The following is a 16,766-nucleotide window of genomic DNA, read 5'->3' as shown; positions in this document are numbered from 1 at the left end:
CTTTTACTAAAGTAAAAGCAGCAATACAAATACTCCAATTCAAGTACAAACCCTGGATTCAAAACAGTGAACTAAATACACAGAGGTATTATCATTATTATTCAGCAGAATGTTTCTGTCAGAGTTATATTACTACATATTGCATCACTGCAGGATTATTACAGATTAATTAACATGTAAGGAGCATTTTAAAGTTGCAGCTGATGGAAGTGGAGCTATTCCTAACTACTTTTTACAGTTAGACAGCTTAATCTGTATGAATCATATTTTACATTATCATCATTTTATGTTTAAACCTTAATATGCAAAGTAAATAGTCTAGTCGCTGAAGTTGTCAGATAAGCCTAAATGGAGAAAAGTAAAAGGTCCTTAGGTAACAGAAAAGGGGCTGTCTTCATCTAATATGTTAACACCTGAAATCCCAGAAAAGCTTGAAGAGTTAGGAGTTAAGAGTTAGCTCCTAACAACTGGGATACCCTAAGACTTCAGAGGTATACTTTTTGTCACATCTCACAGGTACTTTATTCTATCATTCCAATTTTTAATGGCTTTATCAATCAATTTGTTCCTATTTCATATAATATAATTATTTTCTGAATCTGTTTTAATTTGTACTTGCAGGGGGAGAGTCATTTTGAAGGAGACAGATCCAGATGGAACAGACACAGTATTCTGTGTATTTCTATTTGACAAAATATGCAAATTAACTGTAACTTTCTTAAAATAGTATTATTAATAATAGTCTGGCTTCCCCCTTCATATTACATTATAATTTGAGAAGAAATAGGTAGAGCCCAACTGATACGGATACTGAAATGAGGGAGTAAAAAATTCCAATATTGATATATTTGGCTGATATTCTATATGCACAATATATTAAACAGAATATAGAATGTATACATGAACACAATTTTTTTTTACATCATAAATAATTATAAATAAATCAAATAAAAAGCACAAATAGAACACAATATATAGGCTGTACATGTATTCAATTTGAATTAAGAAAAATTATCAAATACATGAGAAGTAGCAAAAATAAGCCAACGATGACATCAGAAACTAGCTTAGTACCGCTACAGCTAACCAGTAATGCTCCTAGAAAAAAAAAACAGCAACAGCTGACGTCAATGATGTGCTCAGTCAAAAAGTAACAACAACCTTCCTAGAAATGTAGTGAGTCAAAAGTACAGTATTTGTCTTTGAAATGTAGTGGAGTGAAAGTCAGTTTCCAAAAAAAAAAAAAAAAATACTCAAGTAAAGTACAGATACTCAAAAAATGTACTTAACTACAGTACTCAAGTAAATGTACTTCGTTACTGTCCACCACTGCAGCTAACAAACAACTGCCTACAAGGCTAAACAAAACAAAAACAACAAAAACAACAACACTCTGCATTATGTTCTGTGGCAAAAAACGAACAAACAATAAATAAATAAATAAATAAAAAATCCAATATTCATAGACCGATATTGGGCTGACAATATCTGCCAGTAGATATATCGGTCAGGCTGTACAAGTTAACATTTTTCTTTGATGATTGTCCAGTGGGACCAGTGGTGGTCCCTGTATGTTAAATATGTTGATAGGATGAGGTTTAAATCACTTCATATGAAATGTAATGAAGGGAGATGCAGACTCAAAGCAATTGAAAACATCCCACATTGTTATCCAGCTGACAGTGAGACACTGGGTTACCGCTGGGCGCGCTGTTGCGGATGGTACACTGTTTCCTGTTGGATGTGAAGGTAAAAGGTCAATCTGTGTAACGTGTCAGCAAGCTGTCACCGCACACACCGGTGTCACTCTCCACCCGCCGGCTGCTGCTGGTACACACATCATCGGTACTTCGGCCGGCCTCAATACTTATCTCAGAAAAATGGCCAAAAAGCGGAGAGAAAGACGAGAGACCGACGGTTTGTCCTCTGCTCAGGAGGAGGTGAAAGCTAATGCTGCTGACTCTCAAGTACTGAAAGGTGGGTTGTTCTGTCGGTGGTGGCTAACTGGCTGCCTGAATGTAAAGCAGAGGAAATCAAACACAGACGGTACTGACAGATGAAGTAATATAATGACATGGCAGCGTCATTTCTCCTTTGAGCTCAGTGCGGATGGCAGTGCAGGAGCTAGCTAACGTTAGCCGCCGGTGGCTGGTTGTTTTAACACAGGCAGCTAGCTAAAATTAGCCGATGACTAGCTTAGTAACGCCACAGCTAATGAAAAACATAACGCTGTCGTGATGTGCCGGCTAAAATACACCCAAACATATGTTAGTGGGCTTTTGTAATGCAGCGAATATTATCTAATTACATGAAGTATTACAACGAGAGCACAATGCCAAATCTGAATGTTTTTAGGTCTAGCTAGATGTTAATCAACCAAGGCTGTCCAGCGGCTAGTGTTGGGGGAAGAATTCAGATCCGGCATGGATAACGTTACTCAGGTGACAGTTAACACTGTAAAAATACTGCAAGACCTTCATTGAAAAGATTACATAAGTAAAAGTACCTTTACGTATTTTCAGAAGTACTGAAAGTGTCAAAAATTCATGTACTTAATGCAGAAAAGCCAATTGCATTGTTATATTATTATACGCCAATGGACTGTTATTACTGATCCATTAAAAGGATAGTTGAACTATCCATTCAATATGTAACTACTGTGTAAGTGTTTTTTAAATTGGGGCCCAGGGACTAACATGGGTGCTTCAGTAGGTTATAGGGGATAGGGATGATCACAATTAATCTAAGATCTGACATAAAACTGAGATAATTTTTATGAGTGTGCTCCGCATGTTATCAGATATTCAACTATCTAAGGAATAATGTGCAGTGAGCAGGTCATTACTGGGAAATCAACTCTGGCAGGATGATGCAGGACCCTGACACTAAGCAAATTATGTATGTTTGTGCCAATAACATTTCTGAGCTATAATAATAATTGTCCCCTTGCTTCTAAATGGATCATTATCACTTTATAAATATTTGTTGCTTGTAATAAGCCTAAAGTGATATATCAATATACATTTAATGACATAATAAATGGTTTTTAACTTTATTGAGTCCTGATTAGAAATCATATTAGTTGTGTTAATTTCATCAGGTGTGGACTTATTGTTGTCTGTATTTGTTTTTAGACTGAGAGAGACTTGTAATATTTTGTCTATCCCATTTATGTCATTGAGAGTAAACTACAGACATAATCTTACTGAAGATAGGCCTCATTGCAGATTGGTTGTCTGAGGTAGCACTGTTCTTTGTTTATTTTAGCACACTTAAGTAACTTTTGCTCTGATTTGACTGCTTTGGATCCAACTCTGAATGGGACTCCTGGTATTCAGGAACAAGTATTTATATATTTATGTGATGTTTGCAGAGAGCTGTATCTGAATGTGCAACCTTAATCTCTGTGTTGATTTGTCAATCAGTGACAATTAGTGTTAGTAGTAGTTTGTTGGTCATAAGTTGCCTCAGGCTCCTGTGTTCATCTCCTGGTTATATCTTTAGAGTGCTTTAGTTGGTTGAAAAATATGTAAACCTTTAATTCTTAATAGCCAACACCTGAAATTAACCAATATTACTTTTATCTTTTTTATTAAGTGTTTATAGAAAGCTTGATTTAACAGACCATCTTGGAAACAGCAAGAGTCTGTCTCAAGGGGGAGGCTCAGTTCCCCGGTGGGGCATGAGCAAGTGATGCAAAACTCATAAGCAAATTACATGAAGCTCCCTGGTAGTTAGTATAATGCCTGTTTTTGTAGTAACGTCTTCATTTGTTTGGTTAATAACTTATTTTCTTTCCTCACAGAGGCCCAGCATACAGCAGGAGGCTCAGCACGCATGTCTCTTCTGATTCTGGTGTCTATCTTCACCTGCGCTGCCTCAGTCATGTACCTGGTCTATAGGAACTTCCCAGAGCTTCCTGAGTACGTTGTTTATCGATTATTATATGTGGTTAAAATGTGGGTGGATACAATGTACATGCTTGGAAATACTTTGTATTCACAAATAAAACTGTTCTTTTTTAAAGCATTTATACATATGTATACATATATGTTTTTTTAATGGTTTACTTGTTTTAGCATGAACTGAGGTAATGAAACTATGACCTGAGTTTTACTAACATGATTACCAAAATTAATTCTGCGCTGCTGCCTTCCGAGTGGAGGATACATTACTTTGTCATAATCAGTAGAAGCAAGACAAAAAACACTAAAGTGGTATGTGATATGTGGTAATAAGAAACCTACAAGGGTAAACAGTATTTCAAAAATACACAAATGAAATCTTTTAATGCAGTACAAAACAGACTGGGATTTGGTTACAGTTTTGTAAAACTCAGTATTTTGTTGATGTTTTCAACAAAGCTAAAGTTAATGGCTGTTTTAATACTTACATACTACATACACTAAATAATACTTATTTACTGTGCAAAACAATAATTACAAAGTCCTTTATGAAGGGATGTTAACAGGAGAAGAAAAAGACCAGTGGATGTATAGGCTAAAACGCACATGCATACAAAGCACAGAATAAGACAAAATTATGAAAACAGATAAATTAAACATGCTTTTGTAAAATTCTGTACTGATTTAGCTTCTTTCGAGATTTTTAAAGAAAGGCTGCAGCAAAAGATTAATCATTTATCTTAGGCCATTCTGAGGACCTGAGATTTCTGGTTGTATGCCAGCCAGCCTGATGAAGTATGTTGTCTTGTCTGTTAAAAAAAGTAAATCATTGAAGTAAATCCTAACCTGAACAGATCACCAAAGAGCCTATATCTAGTGATGTGTTGGATTTACATAATGTTGTTGTTAGTGGAGGTCTGGCTTAGTTTGAGTCAAGCTGGTGCAGACTGGCTGAGGCCAGTAAAGGCACCAAGCAATATGAGACATAACAATAGTGGACACGAGACTTTACCAAATCATTAAGTTGCTTGAGGTGCCTGAGTTTGTCATTATACTGAAAGTTTAGTTGTTTTTTTTCTCACCAGTGTCATATACCGTACTGTGTCAGACAGGCAGGCAGGCATCTGCTTAGTAATAATATGTAAATGACTGAATTTTATTTATTTCTTTTTTTTCAGTGATGAAATGGAGAAAATCAAGATCCCTAAAGACATGGATGATGCCAAAGCTCTGGGAACTGTGCTGTCCAAATACAAAGACACATACTACACCCAAGTGTTGGTGGCCTACTTCGCAACATATGTTTTGTATCCTTGGAGAAAACATATGCACCTTTTGGGACAAATATACCTCAACTTTGCATTCTATTGAAAATGTTTTTAGAAATTCAGGCCTTCATAGACAGTCTGTGTTGCAGTGGCAGTTTGTAGCAGCAGTTCAATTAACTTGTTGTTAACTGAGGTCAGTATTTATCAGCTTGTTCTAGAGCAGCTCAATAGATTTCCAGGCAGCAGCTTTAGGTTCTTGATCTTTAGGTGTCACCACTACAAACTCTGGCTACAACCAGTCCTCTGCCAGGCATTCTTTATAAAGTATCACCATACTTAGGCTTGCAAAACCTGTCATGCAGCATGCCCTCCATCTGAAACAGCTCACCATCAGATAGAAATAACCTCAGTCATTCTTCACACAGGTGTTATGAAGAGTATAGGCTCTGAATCTGCTCAAAACAGCTCATTGGCATTTTGGCTCCACGTCATGTCAAATCTCCTGCAAATGTGTATGTGAGCTTTGGCTGGGATGTGCAGACAGGCAAATCATGAGGTGCTCAAATTCTAGACAAAGTGAGTGAATATTAGTTCAGTTGACCTTTATTTTAGGACTGACAATAAGAAGACAAATCTGGTATCAGACATTTAAAAGAAATACTTTTTATATCCCTTCTGTTAATTTCTTGCTCACTAATGTGGATTGTATCAAATCAAGGATTCTACAGAAATTCAGCTGGTTAGAGTGATTAGAGGGGTTTGATTTTAAATTTATTACTAATATTGATTTAACATAGATCTGCCTGTGTGTTTACTGTATGTTTTTGCGAAGCTGTTTACCTTGACACTTTTGTCAGCCTCCAGACATTTGCTATCCCTGGATCTATCTTCCTCAGCATCCTGTCTGGGTATCTGTACCCTTTCCCCTTGGCTCTGTTCTTAGTCTGCTTGGTGAGTAAGGATGGGCAGTATGAAATGTGTGACTGAAATCAAATGTTGTATGGTATAATGAACAGCTGCACAGATATAGTTTCTCCACCACACGTGATTAGGTATTTAAAGATTTAGATAAACATCCCCTGTTTTGCAAGAATGGATCATGTCTCATAAATATGCAGTTTTCTTTCAAATTTCAGAGGACTTATCATTGAAAATTTAAATTTGGCACTTATTTACATATCCTAACATCACTAATTTTCCTCAAGGGGCTTTACAGTTTTTGTAGCATGCAGCACTCTGCATCCTTAAACCTTTTATTTGAATAAGAGAAAACCCTTTTAACATGGAAAAATGGAAGAAACCTCAGGAAGAGCAACACGGAAGGGATCTCTCTTTCAGAGCTAACAGACATGCAATAGATGCTATGTCTACAACATGTCACATGGCAGCATTGCATCATAGTCAGTTGTGGCCACACTCTTTTTTTCTTATCTTCTGCAATGATCTAATGTTGGTTTAAAAAGCATGATATGTGCAGAGGAAGTTGTTATTCTTTGATTCTGAGGCACAGTCACAAAAATGTTTTTACTGCCACAACCAGGAAGGGCAGTGGTTAATGTGTGTAAACACTCAAACGCCCTCAGTCTGTTCTTTGAAACTACTGCTGCTGGCTTAAAAGCGACCTTCATGAAGGTGGTGGAAGACAGAGATAATGTTTTTTTGGTGTATTCAGAGAGCCTAAATCTGTTAGCGGGCTGTTTTTTTTTTTTCAGTTTAATTTCCTGAGAATGATAATAACAAGTCACCTCAGAGTTTGTGTACGTCATTGATTGTGGTTGTCTCTTCCTCGTCATATGCCTCAGTCAGTCATGTGTTTTCTCTCTTGTCCACAGTGTTCTGGCCTGGGTGCTTCTTTTTGCTATATGCTGTCATATCTGGTGGGGAGACCTGTGGTCTACAAATATCTCTCAGAGAGAGCACAGAAATGGTCCCAGCAGGTAAAAGCCTTCACACAAAATGTACAGCGAATTAGGGATGTAACAATACCAAAAACTTAAAGCTACAGTAGGTAGAAAGCTTAAAAATGGTTGATTGTTGAGTCTCATCTGAGTTAGGTTTTGTTTTTTCTATCCTGAGCCCCTCCCAACAGATGAGGAGCACGCACTTCATGCGTGTATGCAACAGTTTACCAAGGCAATCAAGGCAGCTCCCTGGCTGTGAGCAGCTATCTGTCAGCTCTGTGTCCCAGCTCCACCCGGTCCTCTTGGTCCTTGGCAAAACCCCGTGATAGACGTGAATTAACTGAAGTCAGCTCTGAGTGAGCTGACAAACTCGTGGGCTGATCATGTTGCTCATTAGACTCTTTAAGATTCTCGTTTTATAGCAACTTTTCTTGCTTGAGTTTCAGCCATTAATTCAGGGTTTCACTGAAGGAACGTGCACGCACATGCAGCTGCACTAGTAGAACAGCTAATAGGAGCTCTCAGTCTGAGAAGATCTGTGATTAGTTTAAGTCTACTGTCATGGGCCAGATTCTCTAAATGCTGAAAACAGAGCCAAGAGGAGGTGCGCAAGTCTGGTTCTGTCTCAGACCACTTGATTTACAATATGCTGAAAGGTTATTATGAAGTTATTTCTCAATGATACCAGAACAAGGTTGTCTATCCTAGCTTTAAGGTGCGATAATACCACAATAAAAAGACCATGATGCAATATTTATCGAGATATTAAAAACAGAGAAAAATGGCAACTTAAAAATGTCTTTTATTAGATACTAAATATGATGTGTGCATTTTTTTGGTTCGTAAAAATTTGTTTTTCCTTCTAACTTAAAGCACTCCTGCTTTTCTTCTTTAAAGGGATAGTTCACCCAAATATGAAAATTCAGTCATCATCTACCCACCCTCATGCCGATTGACGGTCGGTTTTATTTTTTTTAGTTTAAAAAAATATGCTGGAGTATCACAGGAATACAGTGTTGCAGAATCTCCCAAACAACGGAAGTGAATGGTGACCAGTTTTCAAATGTAAAAAAAATCCAACAGAATAAGAACATAAATTGCCTCCATACTGCTCGTCTGGTGTAATCCAATTCTACTAAAGCCCCAACATGCCAAGTTGAAAATTGCTATTGCTATTATGACAACAGGACTGATGTGGTTTTATTATGTGATGCCAAAGTTAATGGTGATGTTGTATTGTAGTGTTACATTGAGACTAGAGCTGCAACGATTAGTTAGTTATTCAATTAGTCAATCGAATCAAAATTAGTTGTCAACTATTTTGATAGCCAATTATTCTTTCCAGTAATTTTTTTAAAATGTGCTGCTTCTAGCTTCTTAAATGTGAGGATTTGCTGCTTTTTTGTCATTTATGATCATAAATGAAGAGTCTTTGGTTTCAGACTGTTGGTTGGACATAAGAAACAATTTTAAGATGGCACTTCGGACTCTGGCAAATTGTTAGGAGCATTTTTCACAGCTCTTTGGTATTTTATATGGGCTAAACAATTAATCGATCAATCATGAAAATAATTAGCTGATAAATCAATATAGAAAGTAATCATTATTTGCAGGCCTAATTTAGATGAATTTCTGTATTTTTAAAGATCAATCCTAGAGTTGAATCAGCACTTATCTGACACAGCATTAAATAAAAATTGATTTTTACACATCACAGATCAGATTTATTGCAGAACTGTTGTATTGGAGTACAGTATTTTGTACCAGTGTAACTGGTAATTCGTGGCATATGACTCATTCTTCTTATGATTTTTTGCTTGCAGGTTGACAAACATAGAGATCATTTAATCAATTATATCATCTTCCTGAGGATAACCCCCTTTCTTCCCAACTGGTTCATTAATATCACCTCACCTGTCATCAACGTGCCTTTAGGGGTTTTCTTCATTGGTACCTTTCTGGGTAAGACCGTCTATCCCTTCTGTTGAATTTTATTTTGGTATCATTTGTTGTTCACTGACTCACCTGTATTCCACCTGGCTGCTTCACAGGAGTGGCACCTCCATCCTTTGTAGCGATCAACGCCGGCACAACACTGTACAAACTGACCACAGCCGGTGAGGCTGTGTCCTGGAACTCTCTGGCTGTGCTTGGTGTGCTCGCCGTGCTCTCGATCCTGCCTGTCTGCTTCCAGAAAAAGCTACAGAAAAAACTAGAGTAGAGCCCTCAACACTTCAGCACCTCATCTGCTGGCTGATCCCGACATCCCCGCCCCTCTGCTCAGGAACGTGCAGCTGTCACTCAAGTTGCTCCGCCTCAGTCTCATACACAGCTGCTGATGTGCTGCTGGTGGGAAAATCTTTGACCGCTGGCACGACAAGCAACTCATTGACCACAAAACGCATGCAGTGGTGGGTTGTTCCTGATGTTCAGTAAAGTATAAAGTGGCCGCTACCTGCACAACGTTTTTTGGTTTTGTGAATTATGTCATTTATTGTGGCACATCTTGTAAATAAGAATTTTTTTTTCTTTTTATTTAAAGCACTGCTCATTATTGTATGATTCTTGCCAGACAACTGGCCCTTCCCAAGTCCCATCCCTTTTTTCGCTGTGCTTCAGTAACAGTTGAGCAAGCTTGGTACCCTGCAGACCCTCTGTCAAATTTTTCCTTTCACCTATACTAAGATATGCTACGTGTTAGGCTTGTCTATGTTGAAACATGTTTGAACCATCTTCAAATCTTGGGTTTCTTTTCAACACAGATAAGCCTAGACAGGAAACAAGAAAGTAGAAAGTTGACCAAGGTTCCAAAAGGGACAGGACTTAGGAAGGGTCAACTGAAGGTGCTACTTGTAGGATGTTAAAGTTATGACAAACTCCTTTGATGGAGAAAGTAGGTTTTTTTTCTTGCTAGAAGTTGTTTTCTGTATGAAACTGTATTGCAAACATCTGTTTTTTAATGACTGGAACTTTTACTGTTATATTTTCTTTGGCAGTAGCATATCAATTTCTACATCCCATTTGTAGCACCTTTAAATTCCACTCTCTTTTAAATGTTTATTTTAACTTATCTTCTTTCTAATTTCAACCCCAATGAAGTGTACCACCACAGCAATAACTGTCACACAACTGTTGAAAGTGGATTTTAGTTTTTAAAAATATAAATTTTGATACCTGGTGCTTGCCTATGAGGAAAGAATGAAACTGTGCAGAAGAAAACCGTAATGACTGATCTTAGTAAGAGCTAATTTTTGTCGACATGTGGATGAATTCCCATGTTTTTCCTCGAAAGGTGCCTGGATCCACTGCCACACAATAGCCCCTTTTTATTTTCACCCATTTCTGTTCATATTAGTAGCCTAAAGCAGCTCTTTGCACTGCAACTTGTAAAAAACAAACAAAAAAGAATAAGCTGATGTAATGTTTCCTCACAAACACCAGTGATTTACATGTGGTAAGATGCATGCAGCCCAGAAAAGCCAAACAGAATCATCATGGCTGTGTAGATCTGAAAAATCCCAGGGGGATGGGTTCTCAAGTTTTGTGTATGGTTATGATAATGCATGTCTTGGTGTGTACACAGATCATGTGTGTCCATCTCTACAACATTATATAATTTGCTGCTCCAGCATAGAACTGGAGATACCATGGACGATATATCAGTGCCCTCAATGAGACTGCCAATGGACTGAGGTATCCAAGCCTTACCTTTGTTTTTACTGTTTTTTCTTCATGAGGAGAAATGTATTATGATGCCTGATTTATGTTGTTATTTTGTGTTTAAATTGTTTTAAATGGCTCCTGTCCTGTGCTTATAAAAGCTTATTAGCTTAGTTCTTTCACCCCCTCCCCCACAAACACCATTTTGATGTTGTTAGTGTTTTTTTCTTTCCTTCTTTTTTTGGCCTGTGTACTGGTAACTTAATGCTGCTGCTTAAAAACTTTCTGGACAGTTGCCAGAGATGTTGATGCAGTGAATGTACATGCAGGTTTCTTAATCGACAGACTTCTCTCTAACCTCTTAAAATTGCACATTCAAAGAAGCAGTTGTTTTGGTGCATTTTGAGATTTTCTGTTTTCACTTTAATGTCTTATTGTTCAACAGATTTGCTGTCTACTGCTGTAAGATTATTAACGTTTCAAACCCAGATTTGAAATGAAGACATAAGCATCAGTTTAGATGAAGTCTGAACGCTTCTTCTGTTTGAGGATGCAAATGTCAGAGCATTTTATGCTCTCATACTTTTTGTAGAAGAAATAACTCTACTTCAGTCAAATACTGTTGGGTTGTTTTCATGGTTCTTACTGGTTTATGAGAGAGATGAATTTGTACACTTGTTTTGGAAAATGCATCTTCACTAAGGTCGTTATTTGAAGTGGTAAATGCTATAAACTGGTCCTATAAATGTATTTTTGTCTTAATGTTTAGATAGAGGCTACAGTAGATTAACTTCTTGAACATTCTCCATAATGCTTCATCTGCCCGAATGATTGATTTTAATTGATTTTTTTCTCTATTTGCTAAAATGTTTAAACCTAAACTTATCCTAAACTTCACGATGGACATGTTCTGAAATTGGATATATTATTTCTGTTTCATGTCCTATTACCTTATTGAAGATATATTGAGAAAACTCTTGTGTAACCCTCTGTTAACATTTCAAAAAGCAGTATTATTTTGTACTGAGCAGTGATGTATTGCAGTATGAAGTGTTTTACAGATTGCAAATCTCTGTCCTATCTAATCAGATTTTTCTTTTTAATATTTATTGAATCATTAAAATTATCTTTACAGAATATGATTGAGTTTTGAGAATTGTCTGTGAAGAATACCTGTTTAATTACACCACAACAGCACAGTATAAATACCTCTTGTGGAGACAAAATTGGATTATGAATGATGAATATAAGATTCTTGGGATTCTTCCAAACTTGGGTTATCCCAGCAAGTATGTATTAAGGTCACAGTGTGGTTAAGAGTGAAGTTTTAGTGCCACCAGGTGGTGATGTTGTAACACACCTGCTCTGCAGTGGTTTGTTCAGATAAAGTATAATTCACTCATTTACTCTAATGTACTGTAGTGTGTGCTGATTTAAGTCATTAGTAAAAGTAACCATCTTCCTTGAAAGAAATGACCACACTATTATGTTCTGAGATCAGTGTGTATTTGTGAACTTTTTTTCCTTCTCTGACATGCAATGGTATGATTTAAATTAGATGCATGCTTATCAAATGAGCTGACTAATGAATGCAATCTAAAACCTCATTTTGTGGTTGTAAAAAGATTTTTTCCCATGACACTCACAGAACTGATGTGGATTTTAAAGACTTTGATCATTCCAGCTGTTGCAAATCTGGTGATGAAATGTGGATCAATGTGTCATAACAGTGGAATCCAGTATGGGTGTACAAACACAACAAAGACCAATTAACAAAATCTACACTTTTCCCCAAGAATATTGATTAAATATAGATTGTTCTACTCTCATGCATTTAAAAGCCAAATAAAGACCTTTACATCCTAAAAATCAGAGGGTCAAATTATGATACTTCTTTAGAAATAAATAACTGCTAAATACAGTAGAATAAAATACTGTTTCCAATCCGCAACAACGAAAGATGCACTTTGATTGCTGAACAGTTTAAGAATAATTCCTGTACGTATCAACCTGGAGATACTTCATGTATGTATTTAAAGCAGATGATTACAGCTGTGATGCTGCTGATGGACCACAATGCATTTCGACTGCAACGCTCTGATTTCTATGGATGTGTCAAGTGAGTCTAAACCCGGAAGTAATGCGACTTTCCTTAAAAAAAAATAAGACAATTGGTCTCAACAGCAGAAATTGCATGATGTACTCAACACAATTAATTGTTGTACATGGACACAAAAACAGACCAGGAAGAAAGAAGAAGAATCATACAGTACACAAGTCTCACTCAAAATATCATCAATTGTACAAACATGGAATAATTTGCAGGTCTGTAGTTTTTTTTCTCTGAAGCCTCTGGAGAACAGAGGATAGTGTCTGTATTAACTATAACCCAGGAGGATTATTTTGACCAAAGTTTTTTACTGTGTCCATTTTTAATTTCTTAATGTACTGTACAGTATTTCTGACTTTCAAAGATGTTTTTGTTGCTACTCGATTTACAGATTTATTTATTTCCCCCCCTTAGTCAGTAGGACTTTATATGTTCTTTTAATATATTCACATATTTATACACATTTTTATTGACAAAACCAGTGGGTTGCTATCAATAATGTATACAACTGATGACAGGAAAATACTCTGAATAACGTTTTAACAAGTAAAAACTTCGAGCTTTGCAGAGTAGATGATGCCAACTTAAAATAAGAAACCCTGTAGTCTGCTATCAATACAATGGATAAAAACTCATAGTAGCCAAATTAAAATGAATGAGATCTTAAAGTCAAAAAAGAAAAAAAAACAACTTAGTTTTTGCACACATTATATCTGTAGAAGACATAAACTGCCAGAATAGAAAAAATATCAAATCCAAATAAACTGATTGTGTCATTAAATGTACCAAAAATACTAAAATAAATGTATGCATGAATTCATTTCTAAAAAAAAAATGATAACTTGTTCAATTTGATTCTGTATTTATTAATTACCCTATTTATTTACTTTCCCATTGCATTTTCCAATTTATTTATTTATTCAGTTTTACCTAAATGAATAGTTCTGGTTACGCTACTGATTATCAGTTCAATTCAACAGTTACATGTATTCATTTGTGTATTCTGTTTTTCAATTTATGATTTTTAGAAGCTAAAAAAAATTGGCCGTTTGAGTCGACATTTTATTGTGAAGGGTCAGGACCGGATGTATCATAGCCGTTGCTGCTACCAGGACAGGTTAGCTTAGTATCGGTACTGATTTTTCGAGCTTCGCAGTAACGTAGCATCCGTGATGGCAGAGAGAAAACACTTCTTCGAGCTCCTTTAATATGCTCCCTGTTGAGGGGATAAGGGTACCACCGGACCAGTCTCAAAATGACCACCGGCTTCAGCTCCGGTTCCTGCCGGTTCGCAGATTATTTTGTGATCTGCGGACTCGACACCGAAAGCGGGCTGGAACCCGACGAACTGTCCGGTAAGCACGCTAGCCATCGGGGTAAATGTCGGGCTGATGCTATGGCAAATAAGGCAGGAAGGAAAGGGAGTGTTATAACATCAGATCAGCGTCATTATATAGCTTATAATGTATCCTAACGTTTCTGTCATGTATTTACTCGTGTAACATTTAATGTAGGTTATTTAGATGAATACACAGGGAACATAACGTCAGGCCTAGCCCATCTTCCCCCAGCCTGTTTGTGTGTAATGCTCGATGAGAAGCGAGGGGATTACTGCCTTGTTATGTCTCTTTAACGCACTGACATGAATTTTAATTCAAAGGTTGTCGATAAATAAATCCTTCCCGATTTTTACACCCCATCAAAAAATGATTTGATGTTGGCACTGCGCAATATTGAATATTTCATGTGAGCAAGACTTTTCTTACAGTTACATTAGTCATTGGTGTTGGTATAATGTTATTATAACTGTGGTGTTGTCATAGTGGCTCCTGTAGCTGTCACCGGGCTATTTAGAGGCGATCTGGCATCCAGGTAGCCACACAGATGGGCGTATTAACCTGTCAGGTGCCCTGAGGCCAAAATGATCATGTCCTTTCATCGACCCCTGACATCCTCAGCATCCATCAGAGATCTACAATGTGCATGCAGCCTTAGAGGGCACACCCTTCACATCACAAACAATTATATTAATATGTTAAATATCCAATAAGAGTACACTAGACTCTTACACACCTGGATCCTGTTTAATTCTGGGGCTGTGACCTCCTTTTCTGTTTTGATTTTACCTGCATGAGCATGAGTTTTCACTGAAAGAGAGGATTTGCATATACATCAGCATGGTGGCCTGAGTTGTCCCTGAGTTGTCTGGCCCTGAGCATGAGCTGTGTGAAATTTAAGCATGACAACAGTGCTGTTTTCTCTCTCATATTTGAATGTACATTTGATCATAAAGGAGAATACATTTTAGCCTCATTCAGTCAGCGATGGGCAGTATGACAGTATTGTTGGAAGTAGGGCAGCGAGTAAGGATTATTTTAATTATTGATGAATCTGTGGATCATTTTCTTGATTAGCTGTTTCGTCCATAAAATGGTGAAACATATTGATCTTTGTTTCCCTAAACTCAATGGTAATGTCCTCAAATGTCTTGTTTTGTCCAAAACCCAGCGATATTGAGTTTGTTGTCGTGTAGGAGTAAAGAAACCAGAAAATATTTACAGTGAGAGGTCCACGTTCTTCTTAAAAAAAATAAAAACAACTCAAAACGATTAATATATTTAAAGTATTTGGGCTTTTAATTTAACTGTTGACAACTAATCAACTAATCATGCAGCTCCACTTGGAAACAACACATTGATTAACCAGAAATGATAAAAAAAAAAAAAAAATGCTTACACTAAGATGCAATCTACAGTGGCATCTGCATTTGACAAGTGACAAGTTAATTCCAAACATGGACAAAGACATTTTAAAATGAAGCAGTCACTCTGTGAATCTGGTTGGGTAGCTATGACAACAGACAAAAGGCACGTGACAGGGTTTGTTTGTTACCAGAACTGCACATTTCATTTCAGCAGAACAGGTCACACAAATACAGAGACATCCATTTTGTCTTGGTCCAAATATTGTTAACTACTTCTCTCAAACGATTATTTATCTGCTGAAATACTGTGTAAACTGTAATAGTTGTAAAAGTATTATTATGAGAGTTTTGTTGATGAAATTTTTTTGATTTTCTCTGACACAAAGGTGTATTGGAGTTTCTCAGGTTGTGTGGCCAATGTAGTTTTACCCTGAAGGTGCCTCCATCTACTGTAGGAAAGGAAATAATTAATACCCGTGAGTCTTTGTCACCTCTGAGAGTAATGACAGACTCGGGACATCAGTAGAGGTGCAAGTTGTGCTTGCCACATAGTACTACTTACACTTTTGACATTGGAATTTTGTGTCATTTAAAGTGTATGTAGGTTAATATCTAGCAGCTCTGACATTTCCCCTACAAAGTAATGTCAGGGTTTCCCACAGCAGCATGCCTGCTAACTCATGTCCTTGGGGAAATTCTAAATGTTAAAAAGGTCAACAAGGGCATAATATCATTTCAACTCAAGTATCATATTTTTGCTCATGTTGGCAGTCAGTGTGCTTCAGTCAGATGATCTATCTGTGTACAAATGTACGAACATGCAGTAGCCCTAAGCCTGTTGTGAGTAAATGTCTTAAGGCCTATAAGCTCTCGTTGACCTGGTCACTGCTCCTGGACTCTTCTAGCTTCAGACAACATTGGTTCAACATTATTCAAACTTTTTTCTTTTTTTTTACTGATGTTTAGTCATTTAAAAACAGTGATTAATAGAGATCATCTTCAGTGAACTTCAGTTTGTTTTTTTTTCCTCTGTTTTCTTTTCCATGTGTGTGTGATTTATTTTGACTCATCGGGCAGTGAGAAGCCTGCAGAGTTTGTAATCGAAAGAAAGTTCTTCTCTCCTTAAAGCAATAACGTAACCAAGAAATCTTTACATTTTCAAAGACTCAACCCCTGTACTTCCTATTTTTACTTCTTTAATTTAAGTTCCTGATTACT

At 36.9% G+C, this 16,766-nt stretch overlaps 2 protein-coding genes across 7 annotated transcripts in view; both read left to right on the top strand.

Moving 5' to 3' along the window:
* The first annotated feature begins 1,732 nt into the window (after nt 1-1,732).
* On the top strand, nt 1,733-11,871 carry tmem41b (transmembrane protein 41B). Its single transcript, XM_084716893.1, has 7 exons — nt 1,733-1,977; nt 3,806-3,923; nt 5,084-5,212; nt 6,031-6,124; nt 7,006-7,110; nt 8,898-9,036; nt 9,126-11,871. Exons 1-7 carry the CDS (start codon nt 1,881-1,883, stop codon nt 9,293-9,295), a joined length of 852 nt encoding a protein of 283 aa, XP_084573019.1. The 5' UTR covers nt 1,733-1,880; the 3' UTR covers nt 9,296-11,871.
* Nucleotides 11,872-13,965: 2,094 nt separating this feature from the next.
* dennd5a (DENN/MADD domain containing 5A) overlaps nt 13,966-16,766 on the top strand; it is a 46,389-nt gene continuing 43,588 nt past the window's right edge. For 3 of the 6 annotated variants that reach the window (XM_084716841.1, XM_084716882.1, XM_084716833.1), the window contains exon 1: nt 13,967-14,199. In XM_084716841.1, coding sequence (XP_084572967.1) covers nt 14,100-14,199 — 100 coding nt within the window. In that variant the 5' untranslated portion in view covers nt 13,967-14,099. Of the gene's footprint in view, nt 14,200-16,766 lie in introns of all 6 variants that reach the window. The other 3 variants (XM_084716862.1, XM_084716851.1, XM_084716874.1) reach the window with 2 other exon arrangements.

Source organism: Lutjanus erythropterus, chromosome 1 (assembly GCF_056507025.1).
Source record: "Lutjanus erythropterus isolate fLutEry1 chromosome 1, fLutEry1.hap2, whole genome shotgun sequence".
NCBI lineage: Eukaryota > Metazoa > Chordata > Actinopteri > Lutjaniformes > Lutjanidae > Lutjanus > Lutjanus erythropterus.
The sequence above is the reverse complement of the archived record's forward strand: the minus strand, read 5'-3'. Positions and strand labels throughout refer to the sequence as shown.

Excerpts from the sequence above, each read along its gene's own strand:
- tmem41b (XM_084716893.1), top strand. The coding sequence starts at position 1,881 with ATGGCCAAAAAGCGGAGAGAAAGACGAGAGACCGACGGTTTGTCCTCT. Across the intron at positions 3,924-5,083 it reads AACTTCCCAGAGCTTCCTGA|TGATGAAATGGAGAAAATCA; the intron begins GTACGTTGTTTA and ends CTTTTTTTTCAG. Across the intron at positions 6,125-7,005 it reads CTCTGTTCTTAGTCTGCTTG|TGTTCTGGCCTGGGTGCTTC; the intron begins GTGAGTAAGGAT and ends TCTTGTCCACAG.